The sequence below is a fragment of the Hemiscyllium ocellatum genome, chromosome 9 (genome assembly GCF_020745735.1).
Source record: "Hemiscyllium ocellatum isolate sHemOce1 chromosome 9, sHemOce1.pat.X.cur, whole genome shotgun sequence".
Lineage (NCBI taxonomy): Eukaryota > Metazoa > Chordata > Chondrichthyes > Orectolobiformes > Hemiscylliidae > Hemiscyllium > Hemiscyllium ocellatum.
In genome coordinates, this window is record NC_083409.1 from 100315953 (window position 1) to 100340747 (window position 24795).

Sequence of the window (24795 nt, forward strand, 5' to 3'; positions counted from 1 at the left end):
GGGCCAATAAAACCCTCGAGGAGTCTCAAGAAGGGAATAAATTTAAGAAAATTTGTAAGGAGAAACCGGGGAACGACAGACCTGCGAATCTGACTTCGGTTGTGGCTAAATTGTTGGAGGTGATTTCAAAAGTTAGAATCTATGGACATCTAGAGAGGCAAAAATTGTTTTGGGGTAGTCAGTGAGGAAAATCATGTTTCACAAACTTGATTGAGTTTTTTGAGTAAGTTACAAAAAATTTTGATGAGGGCAGAATGACAGACGTTGTTTATTTGGACTTCAGTAAAGCCTTCAAAAAGGTTCCGCGTGGTAGACTAATTAGTAAAGTTAGGTCACATGGGATTTAGGGTGAGTTTGCCAATTGGATACATAATTGGTTTAATAGCAGACCAGACAGCGTGGTGGTGTAGGGTTGCTTTTCGAACTGGAGGCCTGTGACCAGCGGTGTTCCTCAAGGGTCGGTTCTGGGTCCTCTTTTATTGTTATTTATATAAATGATTTGGATGAGAATATAGAAGGCATGGTTAGTAACTTTGCAGACAAAACCAAAATTAGTGGCAAAAGTAGACAGTGAAGAACATTTTCTAAGATTACAAAGGGTCCTTGATCAAATGGGTCAACGAGCAGAAAAATGGTAGATGGAGTTCAACTTGGACAAATGTGAAGTATTGCATTTTGGTAGAACAAACAAGGGTAGGGTTTATACAATTAATGGTAGGGCCTTGGGTAGTGTTGTAGAACAGAGGGACCTAGAGATTCAGGTACATAATTCTTTGAAATCTGCATCACATGTAGACAGGGTGGTTAAAAAGGTATTTAGCACACTTGCCTTCATTGCTTAGTCCTTTGAGTATAGGGGTTGGGAAGTCATGTTGAGGTTGTGAAGGACATTAGTGAGGCCTCTTCTGGAATACTGTGTCAGTTCTAGTCCCCCTTGTTATAGGAAGGATATTATTTAGCTGGAGAGGGTTCAGAAGAGATTTACCAGGATGTTGCCGGGCATGGAAGGCTTGAATTATAAAGAAAGGCTGGGACTTTTCTCACTGGAGCGTAGGAGGTTGAGAGGCGATCTGATAGAAGTTTATAAAATACTGAGAGATATAAATAGAGTTCATGGATGTTATCTTTCCGTAGGATGGGAGATTTCAAGACTAGGGAGCACATTGTTAAGGTGAACGGGGAGAGATTTTAAAAAGACAATTCTTTTACACAGAGGGGTGGTTCGTGTGTGAAATGAACTCCCTGAGGAAGTGGTGGATGTGGCTACAGTTACAACATTTAAAGGATGTTTGGATAGGTACATGAATAGGAAACTGGTTTGGAGGGATATGGGCCAGGAGCAGGCAGGTAGGACTAGTCTAGTTTGTGATTATGGTCGGCATGGAATGGTTGGACCGAAGGGTCGGTTTCCGTGCTGTGTGACTGTATAACTGAAGGAATTCTGGCTCTCCCAAAATTATGTCTTTGGGCTGACTACGCCTTTTTTTATTATTATTTTTCACTTCCTTAGTATAAACAAAAAAAAATCAGAATTAGCTTCACTCCATTAGTTTCAACAAGAACTGAACTCTGGTATAAGAACTGGAGGGGAAAGTGAGGAGGCCGTTTTCTCCTATGCAGCGAGTTGTCATGGCACTCTAGACTGATGGAAGCAGATTCCAGAGTAGCCTTCAACAGGGAAATGGATGTTCCTAAAGAAAAAAGCCAGGGAATGAGATTCATGGAGTGGGTCAGTCAATGAGCTGGCACAGACACGTGAGGCCAAATGGCCATCTTCCAAGTGTTCAATAGTTTCCACTTCACACATAATCATTGTACAATGCAACTTCCATAGGTGGGAAGCAAAGCTAAATCAATGGTCCTTTCAGATAACATGGGGTTCTCTTCAAAACAAAGGATTGTGAATCACCTCTCTGAACTCCTAACACGCTACCATAACAGAAACAAAATTCCATTTCACATGAGTTAACACTTCCATAACAATAATGGATGGAATAATATCCCAAAAGCATATATGCTTATGTTTATATACTTACAACACAACAATTACTTTAATCGGCTCTCCTTTCTCAGCTAAAGTCACAAGTCACGTGATACCAGCTTATTGTCTAACAGGTTTATTTGACATTACAAGTTTTTGGAGCACTGCTCCTTCATCAGGTGAAGTCAAGACTTTGAAGGGGCATCTCCTTTTGTTGGAAGTTGAAACATTTTGGAATTTGGCCACAGCTTGAAAGCCCAGTTGGTGTTACACTGAAGCACACTGAGCTGCCAGTGCTCCACCTGCACAAGTGGGAGGCATCACACCTGCAAGTTTCTGGTCGTCTGCTCATTATCACATTGCTAGTTTGGGACTGCTGTTGACTGTAAAGAGCTTTGGCTTGTTCTGAGCTCCTGAAAGCTTGAAAATTTGCATTAATATGTCACCTTTAACATAATCAGACAATGAAGTAATATTTGACACCTAGCCACATAAGGTAGCATTAGGGCAGTTGGCCAAATGCTTGGTCCAAGAGGTATCCTTTGACTAAATATTTAAAAGGAGAAATAGGAGATAGAAAGGGGGAAGAGGTTGAGAAGGTAAATTCCAAAAGTTAGAATTGAGCCAGCTAAAGGCATAGCCAGCAGTAGTTTAGATTAGACTTACAGTGTGGAAACAGGCCCCTCGGCCCAACAAGTCCACACCGACCCGCCAAAGCGCAACCCACCCATACATTCACCCCTTACCTAACACTACGGACAATTTAGCATGGCCAATTCACCTGACCCGCACATCTTTGGACTGTGGGAGGAAACCGGAGCACCCGGAGGAAACCCACGCAGACACGGGGAGAACGTGCAAACTCCACACAGTCAGTCGCCTGAGTCGGGAATTGAACCCGGGTCTCCGGCACTGTGAGGCAGCAGTGCTAACCACTGTGCCACCGTGCCGCCCAGTAAAGCAAGTAAAATTAGAAATTGGAAAAATTCAAGTCTGACAGGGAGTTGTAGAGCTGGAAGAAATTCCAGACATGAAGGAGAGAGGTAGGCATGGAGGGAGGTGAAAACAAACATGGAAATTTTAAACTAAAGGCGTTCATTAACTGGGAGCCAACCTAACAAAATAAACTGGGTTTGGTGTGAATATGGACACATAAACAGAGCTTTGGATGACATCAAATGCAAGACTTTCTTTCTTTCTCAAGTAGGTTGTCAGAGAGTTGACATGAGAAACGGAAGGATATATGCCTACACAAGGACAGAGAATATTCGAAAGACAAGTGAGAGTGCGATGATCTCATACAATAACTAGTAACTGATGATGGAGTGACATCTGTACAGATTGGCCAGCGGCAATTAGTTTAAGCTGAATGATGGTTACTTGGCACAAGGTGCAGTGAGGAATCTAAAACTGAAGAACAGGACAGATAATAAGATTTGTGTGTTAAGACCAGGTAAATTCTTGGCATTGTTGGAAAAACAGACCTAACCACGAGATTCTTCTCCTGCCTCGGCTAATCCTGTTGCACACAGCTTCTGAGCAAGATAGTACAAGTTGTGGCTTCCTGCTTCTAAGATTTCAAGCATAAAAGATTAAGGATTATATTTGTTTTTAATCCAGGGATTGTGAAGCAAAGTGTAAAATGAAAGCCCTCTACTTTTAGCTGTGCACTTTTAACCCATAGCCAGCAGTCACTGTCTGAGGATACAGTTAGGAGGGCATCGAGGACTGAAATGAGGAAAATGTCTTCACCCAGAGACCAGTGAGTCTACAGAAACCTCTGGCACAGAAAGTGTTTGAGGCCAAAACACTGAAGTTTTCAAGAAGGAGTTAGATCGTAAGGCTGAAGAGATCAATGATATGGGGAGAAAGCAATAACAGGGGACTGAGTTGGATGATTAGCCATGATCACATTAAATGATGGAGCAGACGCAAAGGGCTGAATGCCTACTCCTGCTCCTATTGTCTATGTTTCTATAAGTAGCTTTGAATGTTTTTCTTTTCACTTTTCTTTCATTTGTTTTCTTTTAGATACAAAAATAATTCTATTTGTGGTAAATTAACTTTGAACAAAACAGTCAAGCATTAAACTGTGTATACAATCTCCTGTTGTATAAAGTTTGGAATGTTGTTTGTCTAAAGCGTGGACCAGAAAAAGACCCATTGGTCCTTTCATCAAAATCAACTGCCACATCACGCTTTCAACATTTAACTCCTGAATAATGACTTTATGATATGACTAATGTGTAAATGTTGAGGAAGGAAGCTTTAAAATTTCCCCTTGATAATTAAGACAATGAAACTCAATTATCTGGACTCCTTTAATGCCATAATATTCCTGCTAAGTGATTTTCATTTCACATTGATGCAGGAGCTGCATAATAAGTTGGCATTAGCTTAGCTCTCTGACCCAATGGTCAAACCCATCAGCAGTGTGTGTGTGTGTGTACCCTCTGCAGTTGAATCAGTGGCTAAGTACTACTTTGGGTTGGACATGAAGGTGCCTTTGCTTTGAAGAAAAGTGTCTTTTGGGCAGCCTGCAGTCATTATAAATATTTAGAAAACATTAAAAGGTGCTTTAGCTTTCTATTAGGAATGCGGGAATACAAATATTTTACGGGAAAATTATGATAGAGATGTGATGCAAAATACTGACGACAGGAAGGCAGGCTTTGTGGATAGAAAGTGCATGCAAATGTAGGTTGTTGTTGCTATACCTGGTTTGGAAACCAGAGTTAATCCTTAGTTAATTCAGTGTAAAGACTGACTGCCACACATTCTACACTAACATCCTGGTTTGCGATTTATGATTTAGTTTTATGATTTTCTTTATGATTTAGTTTGAGTAATCTCAGATTGGCAGGCTCACATTTTTATATTTACATTCCAAATGGCCCTCTCCCACAAATAAAATAATTAATTATATTGTACATCTTATATGCATATATCGATATAGGTACATGGGGATGTTTAGTGCTTTTAAAGATATTTTGCATAAAAAATAACTTGACATTTGACCAGGGTAAGGCCATATACTTTGAGCTCCTGTCATAAATCCTCCTAATTATGTATTTGACTACATCATACTGATCCTATCATGCTCTGCCAGCCTACATATAATTGTTAAAAAGAAATGTTCTTTGTAATGTATTGACACTTCTTATTTACCAACACTTCTCCAGCAGCAATTTGGTCTCTTGTGTTCTGCAGTCTCATAGCCACTATACCGAGATACTATAACATGGTTATAGTCATCCATTGCCCCAAACACTGTACAGATGCAGATCAATCTGACAAGATTTTGCATCAGCGTACCTCAGTTTCCAGCTCCTACGTTTAGCATCAATTCCTCTGCAGTCTCCATTTAACAAGTGGCATCTAGTTTCCTGATGAAGGGCTGTTGCCCAAAATGTCGATTTTCCTGCTCCTCGGATCCTGCCTGACCTGCTGTGCTTTTCCAGCACCACACTGATCTAAACTCTGGTTTCCAGCATCTGCAGTCCTCACTTTTGCCTAAGTGGCATCTAGTCCCCACACAGCCTGTAACCCTCCAGTGTCCCGTCAGCAAGTACGAGCTCACATTGGGATACAACTGAACCATAATGACAACCCCTTAGTTTTTAGTGCAAAATCCTATTTTCCCTGCTGGTACATTGCAGTGAAAAACTGATAAGTATTGAGCATTTGAATCAGTTGGCTGATATCTTTTCAGTGTTTTAGTGGCATGATATACTAGCCTGCACAGCAGTTTTGGGCATTAACACCCTATAAAAGGCACATTTCACTTCTTTTCATTAAATAAATAAATTTGGGAGAAATCGCCGTCTCGTCTCACCACAGACTTCTGATTTTATATATTAAATATCTCTTCTTCTTAAAAAAAAGGCTGGTCACAAGTTCACAGACAGAGATTTCTGTCAGTCATATCCACACTGATAACTTCCTTTCAGTGTGGGAAGGCAATGGTCTGCTCTGGTCAGGTTTCTCTGGCATGAAGCCAGAAGTTTTATAATGCACTAAAATCCATCGCTTAAAATTTGTTAATGACAACAGAGGCGAGCCGCAAATTATTCAATCTTCACCGATTCCACCAGGTGTTTCACACAGCGCAGCTAAAAGGAACATGATGGATTATAAAATACAAGATTAATGTAAAAATGTTGGCAGTGACTCTCTCTCTCTCAAGTTATACAACTTAAAAGGAAAACAAGCAAAAAAAAGACCACAACTAGCTCACGACAGACTCACCCATCAAGGGTCACGTGATTCTAAAAGTGGTGACAATATGGCTGACATTTAGACTGTCCCTTTTGACCCCACATTCTACTCCGTCTTCATTTGTTCCCTGATGTCGGATGGCAACACATCAAACAAGGCGTCCTCCACCAATAGACCGCTTCGCTTCAGTGCCCGGCACGCGCCCAGCTCTGCAGGCAACCCCTCAAAATGGTTCCCCTTCAGCTCCAGCAGCGTGAGGTGCGCCAAGTTGCCGATCTTCGGGGACAGGACGGACAGGTTGTTCTTGCCGATTCTCAGTGCCTTCAGCTTCTTGCAGAAGTACAGTTCGTCGGGCAGGCTCTCCACCTTGTTGCCGGTGATGGTGAACTCCTGCAGGTTCTGGAGAACGCCTATCTCTGGCGGAATGAACCGGATATCGTTATAGCCCAGGTCCAAGGACCTCAGCTTGTTGCACAGGAAAAGATGCGAGGGCAGAACCTCGATCTTGTTGTGGTTGAAGTAGAGACGCTCCAAGCTCGAGAGCTTCTTGATGTGCTCCGGGATGTACATGATGCTGTTGTGCCACATCTTGAGGCAGGTGAGCTTGCGGCAATGCTGAAAGCTGATAATTTCCTCGACGGATTTCAGATTGTTTTCTTTCAAGTCCAGCTCCTGAAGATTAGTCAGGCTGAAGACAGCGTGGGGTATTCGCTCCAGGTCACAGTGGATGAGCTCCAGCTCAGTTAGGTTCACCATTTTCTTCAAGCTGTTGAGCATCACCAGTTTGGTGCCATCATTTTGAATGCGCAGTGTTTGAAGGTGACTGGAAGTTTCAACGATTGTGGGTGGGATTTTGGTCAAGTTGCTTTTAATGCAAAGGACCTTGAGGCTTTTGAGTTCCCGCAAGGACTCCAGGGTGATGTTCTTGGAGAGGTCAGGGCTCAAAGAGCCTTGAAGATGCAACTCTTCCAAACTCTTCAGCCCATACATCCAGTGTGGGAGCTCACGGATGTCGTCAAACTTGACACGGAAGACCTTAAGGTTTTCCTTCAGGAACGCCAGGGCGGCGCTGTGGATCTTGACTGAGCACTGGTACAGGGAGAGCTCCTGAAGGTCCACCAGCTGCACAATGGTGGCTGGGATGGTGACATTGTTGATGATCTCCAGCTTGAGAGACTGCAACTCAGTCAGTTCGAACACTGTGTCTGGCAACCCCGACAGCATGAACAGCTGTAACTCCAGCCGGTTCTCAGCATTGGTCTGCAGCCGCTGCCGGAGTTTATCCGGGGTCCACTCGTTGTTCAGGTTCAGCTGCTTCAGTTTGTTCTCACTGACCTCGGACAGGAAGACCGCAAACCTCTTGGAGTACAGCGGGTCGTACTGGTCTATCAGGTGCAGCATGAAGGCGAAGTCATTCTTCACATCTGGGATGTCGTCGATCCCAGTCTCTTGGCGGACGTACTCAAAGGAATATTCCTTAAGAGATCGGTAAAAGAGCCAGTACAGTGTGTATAGGCAGGTGAGGCCGTAGACACTGACAAAACACAGATAGCAAATGGACAACTTGGAGAACAGGTGGGCCATGGTGTGATTGCAGGAAAACTTACAGTAGCCGGTCATCTCCTGGATGTTGACCTCGCAATCCACAGTGAAGTTGACTTTAGAGACCAGGATGCTGTTATATGCAACGATGAAGATGAACTTAATGACTTTAATGATGGTCTGACGGACATACATGGAATACAGAAGGTCTCCTTCCTCCACGTGAAGTCGGAATTTTTTGACTTTTTCAAACAGTGCCTTTGCTTGCTCACCTTCCTTCTTGTCCAGGGCACTGACCGTTGGCTTCTCCACCACTATCTTCTCGGGAATGGAGCGCAAGGACTGCGTTTTCACCAGGTTGCCTTCAGTGCTGGGCAGCCCCGGTGCCACTCGGACCTGGTGACTCTTCTGGCTGCTCTTTCTGTCCTTCTCCTCGGGATTTTCGCCGGAGACCTCGGACAGGGCGCGGGTGGTCCACAGCGAGTCGAAGCACTTGCCCAGGATCGAGATGAAGTGCTCGATCTTCGAGCTGGAGCCAGGGAATTTGAACCAGAAGTTGCTGCACAGCATGAAGATCAGAGTGTGTATCAGGACGAGATAGGGAAAATACTTGGCATACCAATGCAGGGCACGCTCATAGCACATTTGGTTTATAAAGCTGTACTGCTGAAGGTCAAGGTTTGTTTTCAGTCCCTTCATTTCAATTGAAGTGTGAGAGGCTGGGCGTGATAGTGGCAACATTGCTGGTGTGACAAACTGACCTGAGGAAATGTTGACCAAGGTTTGATTTTGAACAGGGTGAAGATTGTGGGGTGAGATACGCTTCGGGAGGCAAATGATCTTGTCTTGCATGACCTGGGAGAGAGACAGGTAAAGAGAAACACACCATTAGAGGGTATAACCCCTGTTAACAAGTTTAAATTCAATGTTTATCAATGAATCATATAATCACAGCGGTTATTGCACAAGGCTTATCTCAGCTTTTCACTCAGTTACATGCAGTAACCACAGACTATAAAAACATTAACATGGATTTGCATGCAATGAAGTATTAACTTCTGTTTACAAAATAAAAATTATAACGGGCCTTCCAGCCAAATAACTGCTTTTGAAGCACTGTAACACACATACACAGGAATTAGATGTAACCATTGACCATTCGGCCCTTCAGATCTGTTCTGACATTTGACTGCTCATCCGATTGTGCACCCAACTTTACTCTCCTAGCCACGTGCTACAACCTGTGGGACTCCCTTGTCAATCCTGAATCTAACCCAGCCTCAACCAGGTTTAGTGGGCCCTCCTCCACTATACTGTGAGGAAGGGAATTACACAGAGAGCTGTCTGAGAGGAAAAAGAAGTACAATTTGTAAAAAGGAAGATCTCACAAAGACACAAATTAGATTCCCTACAGTGTGGAAACAGGCCATTTGGCCCAACAAGTCTACATTGACCCTTCAAAGAGTAACCCACCCAGACCCTTTCCCCTGACTAATGCACCTAACACAATGGGCAATTTAGCATGGCCAATTCACCTGGCCTGCGGGAGGAAACCCACACAGACGCGAGAGAATGTGCAAACTCCACACAGACAGTTGCCGGAGGGTGGAATCAAACCCAGGACCCTGGTACTGTGAGGTAGCAGTGCTAACCACTGAGCCACTGTGCCGCCCTTGACAAATGACAACAAAACACCCCTGCTATTTTTGTGATATTGACTGAGGGTTAAGTTTGGTCAGCATATAGAATTACATTGAATAAAAAAAGTCCAGAAACAAGCCATTCAGCGCAATCAGTCCACGCAAGCTACACAGGACCTTCCTCCAGCTATCTCATTTTGATCAAACGTACTACTCCCTTGGAGTCAAGGAGTCATATTGAGCAGAACAGGCCCTCTCGCCCATAGGGTCTGTTCTAACCAACCCTACATTAATCCCATTTCCCAGCACTTGGCCCATAGCCTTCATGTTCAAATGCTTACCCACATACTTATTAAAGGTACCTTCCCAAGCAATGCATTCCAGATTCCCAACACCCTCTTTTTCTCAAATCCCAATCAAACCTCGTGCCTTATAATTATGCCTCCTCGTTACTGACCCTTTGTTAAAGGGGAACGCTGCTTTCTATTCAAGTAGGCTCTTATTGATAGAGACTGTATTCTTGCGATATGTCCTGATGAGTGCAGAATGGAAAACATGTATCTTTTTTCATTAACTCTCAAGTTCTGTACTGCCAAACAGCTGTAATTATCTGCTGGATTCTCTAAAACCACATAATCCATTTTGCATTTTTATTACGAGGGATAATATAAGCATTGCCATGTTAGGTGGATATCCTGTTGGAGGGAAAATCCCACAACTGCCTGTACAGCTGGAATAGGTATAACCATGTAGATCTATTGTCACTTTCATCTTTGCTGTACTGCCTCTGCATCCTTTAAATGAAGTGATGATCAGCACTGTACCCAGTACTCCAACTGTTTGGCTATTCAAAGTTTGATCAAGCTTAACATAATTTTTCATTTTTCAAATGTATCCCACGAGAAAATAATCCATATGCTTGCTTTGCTCCATTAAGATGATTACTGGAGAGTGTGTCAGGAACAGCACTAGGTGTACCTCAAACTGATGTATCGAACTGCTGAAACTATAGCACAGAACTACTTGCATGTTAAACAGCATAACCATCAAGTCTCAGACAACACTTAATGACTCTATCCCAACTAAACTCGATAGTCCTGTGCTGAAGACACAACAGCCTTCAATGGTGTTAAATTCTATAAAGCATCCTATCTAGATGCACCATAGCTTAGTAATGCAACTACCTTGCTCAAGACTGTAAGAAGTAACAGAGAGTTGTGAATGCAACTCAGTCCATCATGAAACCACCCTTCCTTCTACTGACTCTTCCATTGGGCAGAAGATACAAAAGTTTGGAAATGCATTCCAAAAAATTCAAGAATAGCTTCTTCCCTGCTGTTATCAGACTTACGAACAGATCTCTTGTATATTGGAGTTGATCTTTCTCTGCACAACCTCTGGAACTGTAACAGTATTCTGCATTTTGTTCGGTTACCCTGCTATATTTATGTAAGGTATGATTTGCCTGGACAGCACGTAAAACAATATTTTTCACTGTACCTCAGAACATTAGTCAATAATACATCAAATCAAAAAAAAATCTTTCTTTAGGTAAGGGGTCCAAAAGTTCTTCACGATAATCCAGGCATTGTCTGACTATTGCCTTGTACAGGTTTAGCAAGACCTCCCTATTTTTATACTCACTCCATTTAAAATAAAGGCCAGCATTCCATTTGCTTTCCTCATTACTTGCTAAACTTGGATGCAAACGTTTTGTGATTTATGCACAAGGATCCCCAAATCACTCTGTGTTGCAGCCTTCTGCAATCTCTCTCTGTTCAAATAATATTCAGCTCGACTATTCACTTGCCAACATGCATAACCTCACATTATCCATCTACCTGGTGGAAACCAAACAGAGCAAATTGAGCAGGTTATTTCTCAGCAAGTAATGCTTGATTGCACTGTTGATGGACTGGTTCGACTGAAGGATTTGTTTCCATGCTCTATGACTCTGTGACATCAAAATAGGTGGTCTAATAGACAGCAAATTTCCTCAGAATGCAATGGGATCTTGATCAGATGGCCAGTGGGTTGAGGAATGGCAGATGGAGTTTAATTTAGATAAATGTGAGGTGCCGCATTTTGGAAAGGCAAATTGAGCAGGACTTATACACTTAATGGTAAGGTCCTGGGGAGTGTTGCTGAACAAATAGACCTTCAAATGCAGGTTCATAGTTTATTGAAGGTGGAGTTGTAGATAGACAGGATAATGAATAAGTCATTCGATATACTTGCCTTTATTGGTCAGTGCATTGAGTATAGGAATTAGGAGGTTAAGTTGTGGTTGTGCAGGACATTGGTGACACCATTTTTAGAATACTGCATTCAATTCTGGTCTCCCTGCTATAGGAAAGGTGTTATGAAACTTGAAAGGTTTTAGGCAGCACAGTGGTTAGCACTGCTGCCTCACAGCAGCAGAGACCCTGGTTCAATTCCCGACTCAGGCGATTGACTGTGTGGAGTTTGCACATTCTCCCCGTGTCTGCGTGGGTTTCCTCCGGGTGCTCCGGTTTCCTCCCACAGTCCAAAAAATGTGCAGGTGAGGTGAATTGGCCTTGCTAAATTGCCCGTAGTGTTAGGTGAAGAGGTAAATTTAGGGGTCTGGGTGGGTTGCACTTTGGTGGGTCCGTGTGGACTTGTTGGGCCGAAGGGCCTGTTTCCACACTGTAAGTAATCTAATCTGCAAAAGGATTTACAAAAATGTTGCCAGGGTTGGAGGGTTTGAACTGTAGGGAGAGGCTGAACAGGCTGGGCTGTTTTCCCTGGAGTGTTGAGGCTGAGAGGTGATTTTATAGAGATTTATAAAATCATGAGGGACATGGATAGAGTGAACAACCAAGGTCTTTTTGTGAAGAGGACCCATGTGGGCAATTTTCCACAATGTTGGGTAGATGCTAGTTTTGTGGTTGTACTGGAACAGCTTGGCTATGAGTGCCACATGTTCTGGTGCACAAGACCTCAGTCCCAATGCTGGAATGTTGTCAGGGCCCATAGACTTTGCAGTATCCAGTGCCTCCAGCTGCTTCTTGGTGTCATGTAGAGTGAACTGAATTGGTTGAAGACTGGTATCTGTAATGATGGGGAGTCACTGGAGGAGCCCGAGATGGATCATCTACTTGGCATTTCTGACTGGATATCAACTGCCCTTGTGCTTTGGGATTATATTTCAGGGAATTGCTTGTCTCACCAGACAGTGTATCCTGGAGTTTCAACCTGGACTGTCTTGAGTGGGATGTAAACCAAGAACTTTCTGATCCAGAGGCAAGACTGATACCCACTGAGGCAAATGACGCAGACCTAAAGCGCTGCAGAGTTTTTTCAAGCTGTAATGTTCTTGTAATTAAGGCAATAAGTGAAATTTACCAAATATTTATTGCTTTAGTTATTATCCAAAGAAAAACCACCAGTCAACAAGCACGTAAATATATAGATTTATTCTGTTGTATGAAAATTCTCAGGGGAAATTTCATACAGCAAAATAAATCTACAGAATGAGATTACAATGGCCCCGTCAGCCTGTATCTACTGCAAGCTCCTTTTAATAATACCATTGCAATCCAGAAGATGGCAGCACATCCTCATTAATGAATGAGCATCACTGATCACAGTCTAAAAGTGCAAACCACTCAACCTGCACATTTTGTTTCACAGAATCACTACAGTATGGAAGCAGGCTATTTGGCCGAACAAGTCCACACTGACCCTCCAAACAGCATCCCATCCAGGCCCAACTTAACCCTGTAACCCTGCATCTCCCACGGCTAACTCACGGGGCATCACGGGGCAATTTAGCATGGCCAGTCCAGCTAACGTGCATTTCTTTGGACTGTGGAAGGAAATCGGAGCACCTGGAGGAAACCCACATAGATATGGGGAGAATGTACAAATGCCACACAGACAGCTGCCCGAGGTTGGAATCACACTGCGCTGTGAGGCAGCAGTGCTAACCACTGAGCCACTGTGCCCGAAACTTTATTCAACTATCAAGCAATATTCAAATATCTTAATGCATTCAATATATAGTATTTAATAAACTATTTTAAATACATGTCCAGCACATTTACTGGAATGTTTTAGGGTCTACAATCTAAATGTAATCTAATGAAAGTAAATTCACCATAATCCCAGAGGATGATAGAGTTGTTCTCTTATAAGAGACTGGTCCCAATAATTGGGAAGTTGTGCACTTTGGTTGGAAGAGTAGAGGTGTAGACTATTTTCTAAACCGTAAAAGGCTTCAGAAATCTGAAGCACAAAGGGTCTCCGGAGTTCCAGTTCAGGATTCTCTTAAGGTTAACAGGCAGGTTCAGTTGGCAGTTCGGAAGGCAAATGCAATGTTAGCATTCATTTCAACAAGGTTACAATACAAGAGCAGGGATGTACTGCTGAGGTTGCATAAGGCTCTGGTCAGATTACATTTGGAATACTGTGAGCAGTTTTGGGCCACGTATCTAAGGAAGGATGTGCTAATGTTGGAGGGGATCCAGAAAAGGTTTACAAGAATGATCCTGGGGATGAAGAGCTCGTCAAATGAGGAGCAGTTGAGGACTCTGGGTCTGTATTGATGGAGTTTCAAAGCACGACGGGAATCTCACTGAAATGTATAGCATACTGAGAGGCCTGGATAGAGTGAAGAGGTTGCTGCTAGTAGGAAAGACTAGGAGCCATGGGTATAGCCTCAGAGAGAAGGATGACCCTTTAGAACTGAGATGAGGAGGAATCTCTTCAGCCAGAGGGTGGTGACTCTGTGGAACTCCTGAGGCCAAATCATTAAGATGTATTTAAGACTGAGATAGATAGGTTCTTGATTGATAAGGTGATCAAGGATGGAGAATGGGGTTGAGAAATATATCAGCCACGACTAAGTGGTGGAACAGACTTGATGGGCCTAATGGCTTAATTCTGCTATTATGCCTTAGGCTCTGCATAATAACCTCTGCCAATGTGGGAACTGAATCCACACTGTTGGCATTATACACAAGCCATCCAGCAAACTGAGCTAACTAACCCCATTGATCTGGTATGGTATCAAGATACCAACTGAATGGAAGTTATCTGAGCTCCTATTGAGAATTGCTGGCCCTTTACCTGTGTCTCTTGCAGTTTCCCTTTATTTGAAAGTCTCAACCAAGTGCAGTGATGACTGCAAGGCCAAACCTCCCCTCCTTCGGGAGAGTACACATCATCAAGGCTTCACCCATGTGTCAGGAGGATATGTTATTCACAAATCTGATTTCTTTCAGGCAACAAAAGGAAAGCTAAAAGGCTACAATAGTAAGGAAGTAGCATACAGCCCAGTGCCAGTTTCTTTGGAGCACTAAGTAAACCTTCTAGTTGGCACTTTGTTGTTTCTCATGGAACCAGTGAAATGGGGAAACCTTTTGCTGCACAATTTATAATAATTCAAACCTTTGTTGCCACCAAACAGGTTTAAAAAGAGGGCAGCTTTCTCAATAGAAATGGATATATCCTGAGGTGTTGGATTAGGCTAAAAAATCTAATGAGTACTTTGTATCAGTGTTCATTGAGAGTGTGGTGCTGGAAAAGCACAGCAGTCAGGCAGCATGTCAATTTTCCTGCTCCTCGGATGCTGCCTGACCTGCTGTGCTTTTCCAGCACCACACTCTCCACTCTGATTTCCAGCATCTTAGCATAGACATGTATATCTGTACAATTAAGGTATAGGTCAAGTTAATACTTTGCAACAGTAACAACTCATCAAAAGTACTTTATTGATTGCGAATTGATTCCCAGTTTCCACTGCGAATTTAAAAAATGCTGTGTGAATTCTTTGGAAGTTGCAATGTAAGAATTCAAAATCGGAAATTCAGCATCACTTCATCACGAGTGATATCATTTTGAATTTTTTGAGCCTTGTCCTAATGTAAACAACTGACTTGATTTTGACATGGGCACGTTGCCTTTAATTTATGCTCCTTTTGCTCCGTGATTAACTAACAATTGAAAGGAGGTCATTGATCGAGGTCAGGTGAAGGTGAGGAATTATGGTCCTCACCTTTCTCCATTAGCTATCTAATGTGATTTTGTGCCGTTTGCTCCAGACATTTAGGAACCCTGAAAAGAAATGGATCAAGACTGCCCAGAATAATTTTATGACCAGGTCCCAGAGATCAAAGGCTTCTACTGAATCCAAGGCTGAGGTGGTTTGTTACAGTTGACTTAATGAGCCCAAATTGCACTTTTTGCATGCACGTGTTTGTCTTCAGAGACTTCTGCGAGGGGCTGGAGGTTATTGGAGATAGGCAGGAACATGGTGCAATCAGCGTTCAGAGTGTGTTGCTGGAAAAGCACAGCAGGTCAGGCAGCATCCCAGGAGCAGCAAAATCGATGCTTTGGGCTGGAGCCTTTTATCAGGAATCCTGATTAATGGCTCTGGCCCGAAGTGTTGATTTTCCTGCTCCTTGGATGCTGCTTGACCTGCTGTGCTTTTCCAGCAACATACTCTCAACTCTGATCTCCAGCATCTGCAGACCTCACTGTCTCCTACATGGTGCAATCAGATCAGTCACAATCTCACTGAGTAGCAGAGCAGGCTCAGGGAATGTACTTCTGCTCTTGGTTTATATTGATAGTGATAGTGGAGGCTCCAATATTCTTCCCCTCACAGGGCTGACTGGGAATCTCGCCAGCTCTCTAAGCAGGTCACCTTTGGAAGGAGTCTCAGGTTAACACTCAGTATGTTTGGCCACTAAATGCCTTCTTTGAGCATTAAGTCCTAAAGTTGTCTGGTTCAGAGGCAGTGATGCACCACAAAACCTCCACTGATGAACATCTTAAACAGGACCAATTCTTCTTTTACTCATTTGGAATGTAATACTTCGCTTTTTTGACGGAGAAGACATCTTATTTTGATTCCTCAAACTTGTTGCTTTCGAGCTTTATAATTTTCCCATCTCTCCTTCCTGCTTATTATTACAGTCTACTCCCATTAGCCAACCTCCAACCTTCCGGCACCTCACCTGTGACTAATCGATGATACAAATACCTCAGTAAGTGGTCCAGCAATCACTTCTCTAGCTTCCCACAGAGTTCTCGGGTACACCTGATAAGGTCCTGGGGATTTATCCACCTTTAGCCATTTCAAGACATCCAGCACCTCCTCCTCTGTAATCTGGACATTTTGCAAGATGTCACCATCGATTTCCCTACAGTCTATATCTTCCATATCTTTTTCCACAGTAAATACTGGTGCAAAATATTCATTTAGTATCTCCCCCATTTTCTGTGGCTCCACACAAAGGCCGCCTTGCTGATCTTTGAGGGGCCCTATTCTCTCCCGAGTTACCCTTTTGTCCTTAATATATTTGTAAAAACCCTTTTTAATTCTCCTTAATTCTATTTGCCCTCCTGATTTCCCTCTTAAGTATACTCCTACTTCCTTTATACTCTTCTAAGGATTCACTCATCTATCCTGTCTATACCTGACTTTTGCTTCCTTCTTTTTCTTAACCAAACCCTCAATTTCTTTAGCCATCCAGCATTCCCTATACCTACCAGCCTTCCCTTTCACCCTGACAGGAATATACTTTCTCTGGATTCTTGTTATCTAATTTTTGAAGGCTTCCCATTTTCCAGCTGTCCCTTTACCTGCGAACATCTGTGCCCAATCAGCTTTCGAAAGTTCTTGCCTAAAACCGTCAAAATTGGGCCTTTCTCCAATTTAGAACTTCAACTTTTAGATCTGGTCTATCCTTTTCCATCACTATTTTAAAACGAATAGAAGTATGGTCGCTGGCCCCAAAGTGCTCCCCCACTGACTGTTAATCAGGTAACAGGTTACTGGCAAAACAGTAGCAACTAGAGATGGTCAATCTCTTCAAGACGTTCCTAGATACAAAGGAGGTGTGAGAGGATTTCAGAGTGGCAGCCAGAAAATTGCAAGGACTTTCCTCATAGCTGGGCATCTTCACATCAGGGAGAAAGTGAGGACTGCAGATGCTGGAGATCAGAGCTGAAAATGTGTTGCTGGAAAAGTGCAGCAGGTCAGGCAGCATCCAAGGAGCAGGAGAATCGACGTTTCGGGCATGAGCCCTTCTTCAGGAATTCCTGAAACGTCGATTCTCCTGCTCCTTGGATGCTGCCTGACCTGCTGCGCTTTTCAAGCAACACATTTTCAGCATCTTCACATCAGTGATTGGCAAGGTTATAGAAACAACAAAGAAATACATAATTCACAGAGAGGGGTTTCAGGGGAGCCAGCAGAAGGATTTGTAAAAGACAGATAGTATTTGACTCAAGCAGTTGACTTTTTTTGATGAAGTGACAGAGAAGGTTGACGCAGGGAATACAACGGACGCTGTTGAATGGTTTTAAAGGAAGCATCTTAAGAAGTGCCACAGGGTAACAAAATTGATCACAAAATGGGAAAGTCAGCATCCACTTGTACTAAAACAAAAGTGGCTAAAGGGCACTAAAACAATTAACATCAGCTTTTAAAGCCTTTGGAGACGTACCTGTAATGTGCATCCGAACACACCGATCATCAACATGGCAATGGCTATGTAGTCAGTGAAGACATCCCACCATGGTTTCAACACTCTAAACGCAGGCTGGTGGTCAGTAAACTGCTTAAACTCCGTGACTGGAATCATAGTTCCTGTCAAAACAAGATGGAGTTTTAAAGAAATAATTTGAAAACCTGCATGATCATATGTGAATCTGTATGTGTTAGTTGTTAAGTGAAAGCCTTAAACTGCAATCGAAGCTGATTTTGCACATTTGACCATTGCGCTGAAAGTTAGTTTTGTTCCATTGCTAATGGAATTCTAATGACACGGAGCTGCCCATCTCATTAATATTTTGACGGCCGCTGCATTTATTCAATGGGGAATTTCACTTACAGTGCTTTAACACAAACGGATAGAGCTGTATCATCCCATACATCCCACCCATGTACATATATTTTTTGTAAAATTATTATGGTATAAGATCCATTTCCAACCCCTTTAATATGTGACTAGCTACTAAAATAATTTAATTTATATCTGTACAATTAAGGTATAGGTCAGGTTAATATTTTACAACAGTAACAACTCATCAAAAATACTTTATTGATTGCAAATTGATTTCCAGTTCACACTGAAAATTTAAAAAATGCTGTGTGAATTCTTTGGAAGTTGCAATGTAAGAATTTCAAAATCGGAAATTCAGCATCACTTCATCACGAGTGATATCATTTTGATTTTTTGAGCCTTGTCCTAATATAAACAACTGACTTGATTTTGACATGGGCACATTGCCTTTAATTTATGCTCCTTTTGCTCCGTGATTAACTAACAATTGAAAGGAGGTCATTAATCAAGGTCAGGTGAAGGTGAGGAATTATGGTCCTCACCTTTCTCCATTAGCTATCTAATGTGATTTTGTGCCGTTTGCTCCAATTATTTAGGAACCCTGAAAAGAAATGGATCAAGACTGCCCAGAATAATTTTATAACCAAGTCCCAGAGATCAAAGGCTTCTACTGAATCCAAGGCTGAGGTGGTTTGTTACAGTTGACTTAATGAGCCCAAATTACACTTTTTGCATGCACGTGTTTGTCTTCAGAGACTTCTGCGAGGGGGTGGCGGTTATTGGAGATAGGCAGGAACATGGTGCAATCAGCGTTCAGAGTGGAAAAGTACAGCAGGTCAGGCAGCATCCCAGGAGCAGGAAAATCGATGCTTCGGGCTGGAGCTCTTCATCAGGAATCCTGGTTAATGGCTCTGGCCCGAAGCGTCGATTTTCCTGCTCCTTGGATGCTGCCTGACCTGCTGTGCTTTTCCAGCAACATACTCTCAACTCTGATCTCCAGCATCTGCAGACCTCACTGTCTCCTACATGGTGCAATCAGATCAGTCCCAATCTCACTGAGTAGCAGAGCAGGCTCAGGGAATGTACTTCTGCTTTTGGCTTGTATTGATAGTGATAGTGGAGGCTTCAATATTCTTCCCCTCACAGGGCTGACTGGGAATCTCGCCAGCTCTCTAAGCAGGTCACCTTTGGAAGGAGTCTCAAGTTAACACTCAGTATGTTTGGCCACTAAATGCCTTCTTTGAGCATTAAGTCCTGAAGTGGGACTTGAACCGTGGAGTTGTCTGGTTCAGAGGCAGTGATGCACCATAAAACCTCCACCGATAAACATCTTAAGCAGCACCAATTCTTCTTTTACTCATTTGGAATGTAATACTTCACTTTTTTGACGGAGAAGACATCTTATTTTGATTCCTCAAACTTGTTGCTTTCGAGCTTTATAATTTTCCCATCTCTCCTTCCTGCTTATTATTACAGTCACCTCCCATTTAGTACATCAACTGGATGGAACAACTTGCTTCAAACTGAGCAGCTAAGGTGAAGGGCCAAGGAGTGAAATGGATGAGGCATATCTGAGATAGCAGTTAGCTGGTGTTAAGTGTGGATTGTGAAGCCTAAAGGATGGAAGATGAAGGAAGGATGGACAGTGGTAATGGTGCTTTAGGATGAGCGGAGAGGGAGAGTATTTAAGATGACATACAAGAGGCATAAATGCAACAAAAATGAAGGTTGCTGGCAGCACTTACCCTTACCCATACAGAGAGAGGGGGAAAGATGTATATAAGCATTTTCTTGTACCCTAACTAGGTTTGTAAGAGATTAGAAAGACCTGTTTTGAGAATAACAGCTTGTGGACCCAAATGACTCACAATAATATATATCTGATGAAGAAAAAGTGGAACAATAATCTTCAAAGAATAAAGTAAATAATTTAAGAGTTCCATCTGTGGTCTGGGCAGGTCGTTCAGCAAGGGATATCAATAAACAAAGGGCTAAAGATGGCAGTGGCTGCTGGTTGGTTTTGGGACGCTTGTAGGAACTGATCCTTAAGAGAACTGAAATAATTTTTTTATCGTCTCCCTCTGAGTCACAAAGCTGCTGAGGATGGAGCAATCCAGCCAATACATTGAGGGGAACAGAGTTTACATGCCCTTTGGCAACTGAAGATCTGAAGAAAGCTAGTAAAATATAGAATTGAATCTATAGTTCACCAGCGGACAGTCTGAAGTTTAGTGGAGGAGATCATTGATGTTAATAAGGAATTGCATGGTGAGGTTCTAGGAAATACATGAATGAAGAGTCTATCAAATACAGCACAGACTTCCCAAGAAAATGAGATAACCATGAACATTGATGAGAAACTATTAAACAGTGATTTGTCCAAAAAAGGTCATATAAGATACCTCAAGGTCTTCTCTGGTAAGAACTGATGATTCCTGGACATTATCAAGACATATAACATCAGTAAAAAGTGAGGTCTGCAGATGCTGGAGATCAGAGCTGAAAATGTGTTGCTGGTTAAAGCGCAGCAGGTCAGGCAGCATCCAAGGAACAGGAAATTCAACGTTTCGGGCCAGAGCCCTTTTTCCTGATGAAAGGCTCTGGCCTGAAACGTCGAATTTCCTGTTCCTTGGATGCTGCCTGACCTGCTGCGCTTTAACCAGCAACACATTTTCAGATATAACATCAGTAATAAGGTCATGAGTGAAAACCCATAACAAACCTCATACTAACAAAGTGGACCAGAACTGGACATTCGAGGTGATGGTGAGCTAGAAGGGGCTTCCTTCAAAAGTACTCGTGTAAGGGCAGGAGCATAATAAATGACAAGGTTGAGACTGTGCTCTTTGTGTGAATTCGATCAGAATGCCAAGGGGAAGAAGAAGCAGGTGGAAGGCAAGAGATTAAAGATAGAGGTAGGTTAGACAGCACACTTCTTGAATATGGTAGCAGCATTGATTTCAGAACCACAACTCTCATTGGAAGTTGGACAGCAGATGGCGTTGAGCAAGCTCACATGGTCATGTCATGGTACTATTGGAGAAGGGAGTGATTGAAAGAAACTCGTGACCAAAATCATCATGATTAGAGTTTCAGCAGAAATGTGAACTCATTCCCAAGCACTGGAACATGTCTTGTGTCTCGATTGCATCATGCATTAATCCATCTCTATCCTGTGATGTATTCATCCATTGATCCAATTTTTAAAATTCTATTTTTATTCTTGTGTTTCCTCAGGCTGGAGTATGCTTCTAGGGATGTTAGGTTTTCTCGGACTGTCATTCGTAACAATGTCTGTCAGAAGGATGTTTGAGTCTGGGGTATGTTACTTTGAGGCCAATCTTGTATTCACCAATATCCCAGGATAGAGAGCGTCTCTCACTCCATCCCATCACTCACCCCTCCCCACCATCTTCCATGAAGGCTGCCTTTAGCAGGTCCAGGATAGGTCACATTAATCTGGAATGTTTGCTCTGGAGCATTTACCCCACTGCAGTAACAATGGTCTTCACCACTGCCCCCTCCACCACCCCACCTACTGTCACTCATAACCATTGGTGATTAAAGGTCAGTATTTGATTTTCACAGATAGCTAATGAGCTCTTTCTTTTAAAGGGTCTCCGATATTGCAGCATGCACAACAAAACAGTCACATGTACGCACGTGGGACCGACATCTAGCGATTAGGAGCAAATGGTTTCCAATCTGCCAAAAAGAAAATAAATAAACCAATAAATAAACGCTTGAGCTATTAGTTAATTTGGATTCAGAAAATGCACCCACAGATTAGTCTGATTTGGAAACTCATATGATTAGGCATAAAGCACCTCCGATTCCGTGTCCCTCTTCTATTACTGACCCACAGGGAAAAGTCAATAGGAAAAGACTGTGAATCTACTGGTCATACTGGAGCTCCAATGTGAAGCATATGAGATCAGACAGTCCAGTGTCTGTCATTCACAAGTTTCACTATCTCAGTTTTTCACCTTCTAAGAAGTCACACCTACCCAGAGGAAGCTACTTGTCAATTAAGACATCTAGAGTCAGTACAAAATATTCCCAAAATTAAATATGAGATTGTTAACTGCTAAATGAAGCTCCCTCTCCTCTGCTTTGAGAGTTCGAAATGATTTCATATTGCGCCATTTAATCAGTGTGAGCTGCATTTTGAACTCTGACCCCTGTAGAGAAGCAGCAGTTTCTAACCATCTGTATCTAAGAGAGCACCAGACTCCGGTGATAGTAACACCCAGTCCGTGAGTGATTTGAAAACTTTTACACTTACCTACAGGCGAAGTGTTGTCTACTTACAACAGCAACCAAAATTTTCTTTCTCGAGATCTTCGGCAAGAGCCAATTCAACAAAACCTGCCAAACACAAAAGGGAAAGCTACTTGCAAAGAGGAATGAAAACATAAACAACGCAAAAAAAATCCAGCTGACATGTTTCAAAACTTCTACATGGCTTCAACAAAGTTCAGCCTGAAAAGTGCTTCATATGAGCAGCGAAGGTTCAGGATAGTTATGACTAATATTTGCAACACCGCGTATAAACTTGGAAAGATACAGCTTATAGGAAGTGATTTGACCTAGCGTTACTTGGAGGTTGCTCTTGAAAGAATCTATCCACTCTGTCCAACTTCCCTGCTCTTTCCCTCAGCCTCACAATTATTTCCTTTTGTCAAATTTTAATCTAATTTCCTTTAGAAAGCTTTCATTGAACATATTCAATGTCCATTCTGGATCAGAGCATCTTGTTGTAAATACTACCTTTGCCCATGTTGAGAACATGGACATAAAGACTGCAAGACCAAATGAAATAGTGTTGGTCACTCAGCCCCTCTAGCCTGCTCCAGCATTCACTAGGATCATGGCTGATCTGACTTTCCTCATGTCCTCTTTATTGCCCTTTCCCCTTTACTCTTGATTCTCCTACTCGTCAAGAGTCTTTCTATCTCGGTCTTAGATATACACAACAACTCTGCCTCCACAGCTCTGTGGCAAGGAGTTCCAAAGACTCTCAACCCTTTGAGAGAAAAAAAAATCCTCCTCATCTCAGTCTGAAATTGGCACCTTTATTCTGAGATAACGCCCTCAGATCCTAGCCTCTCCCATGACAGGAAACACCCTCTTGGCACTTACTCTGTCAAGCCCCTTAGAAATCTGTTGTGTTTCAATAAGGTCGTAAGACCATTAGACATAGGAGCAGAAATTAGGCCATTCAGCACATTGAGTCTATTCTGCCATTCAATCATGGCTGTTAAGTTTCTCAACCCCATTCGCCTGCTTTCTCCCCATAACCCTTGATCTCCTTGATACTCAAAAACCTACCTATCGCTATCTTAAATATACTCAATGACCTGGCCTCTTCCATTTGCTGTGGCAATGAATTTCATAGATTGATCACTCTCTGGCTGGAGAAGTTTCTCCTTATCTCCATTCCAAAAGGTCTTCCCTTTACTCTAAGATCACTCTCATTCTTCTAAGTACCAGTGAGTAGAGTTTTAATTTGTTTAGCCTTTGCACACAATACAGTCCATCCACAGCAGGGATTACCCTATCTTTGAACTGCTTCTAATAAATGTTTTCTTTTCTCAAATATGGGGCTAAAACTCCAGATGTGGGCTCACCAACACCTTGTGCAGTTGCAGTAAGACTTCCCTATTCTTCTCCTCCAACTCCCTTGAAATAAGGGCCAACATTTCAGTCACCTTTCTGAAAACCTGCTGCACCGGTGTGCTTGCTTTCTATTTTTTGTGCACAAGTTTTCCCCTAAGCTCTGTTGCAGCTTTCTGCTGATTTCCACATTTCACTAGCACCATGTTCTTTTGTTTCTCATTCCAAAACGAATATCTTCATATTTTTCCACATTACATATTTTTTGCCATGTGGTTAACCTATCAATATTTTTGAAAATTTATTCATGGGATGAGGAAATCACTGGCCGGGCCAGCATTTATTGCCAATCCCTAATTGCCCAGAGGGAAGCTAAGAGTCAACCACATTAGCTGTGGGTCTAGAGTCACACGTAGACCAGAATGGCTGTTTCCATCCCTGAAGGACATTAGCAAGCCAGATGAGTTTTTCCACCAATTGACAATGGATTCATGGTCATTATTAGACTCTTACTTCCAGATTTCTGTTGAATTCAAATTCCATTATCAGCCATAGCAGGAATAGAACCTGGGTCTCCAAATTAACAGCCCAGCGATAATACCACTAGGCTATTGCCTCCCACTCTCGCTGTAAACTGCTTGCATCCCTTTCACAACCCACCTTTTCACTTATTTTTGAGTCATCTGTAAAGCTGATGACAATATATTAAATTTCCTTTTGTGAACAGTTATACTTCCAGCACTGATCCCTGTGGAACCCCCGGGTTGCCGACCTGAAAGCGATCCCCTTATCCCACTCACTTTTTGCTGCCCATGAGCCAAATCTCTATCCATGCCGTTACACTACCTCCAATACCATGGGCTCTTGTCTTATGACTTCGCCTTTTGTGAGGTATCTTGCCATATGTCTGCTGGAAGTTCAAACACAACTGGTTCCCCTCTATCCAATATCGTTCAGATTTCCTTGCAAAGCTTTCATAAAT

The 24795-nt window shown here is 42.6% G+C and overlaps 1 protein-coding gene across 1 annotated transcript; it reads right to left on the reverse strand.

Moving 5' to 3' along the window:
• Nucleotides 1–6251: 6251 nt before the first annotated feature.
• Nucleotides 6252–22502, reverse strand: lrrc8c (leucine rich repeat containing 8 VRAC subunit C). Its single transcript, XM_060830615.1, has 4 exons — nt 22483–22502; nt 21861–21902; nt 17859–18001; nt 6252–8596 (listed from the first exon to the last, which is right to left on the reverse strand). The coding sequence occupies exons 2-4, from the start codon at nt 21871–21873 to the stop codon at nt 6305–6307; spliced, it is 2448 nt and encodes an 815-aa protein (XP_060686598.1). The 5' UTR covers nt 21874–21902; nt 22483–22502; the 3' UTR covers nt 6252–6304.
• Nucleotides 22503–24795: the final 2293 nt, after the last annotated feature.

Excerpts from the sequence above, each read along its gene's own strand:
- lrrc8c (XM_060830615.1), bottom strand. Across the intron at positions 8,597-17,858 it reads TGTTCGGATGCACATTACAG|GTCATGCAAGACAAGATCAT; the intron begins GTACGTCTCCAA and ends TCTCTCTCCCAG.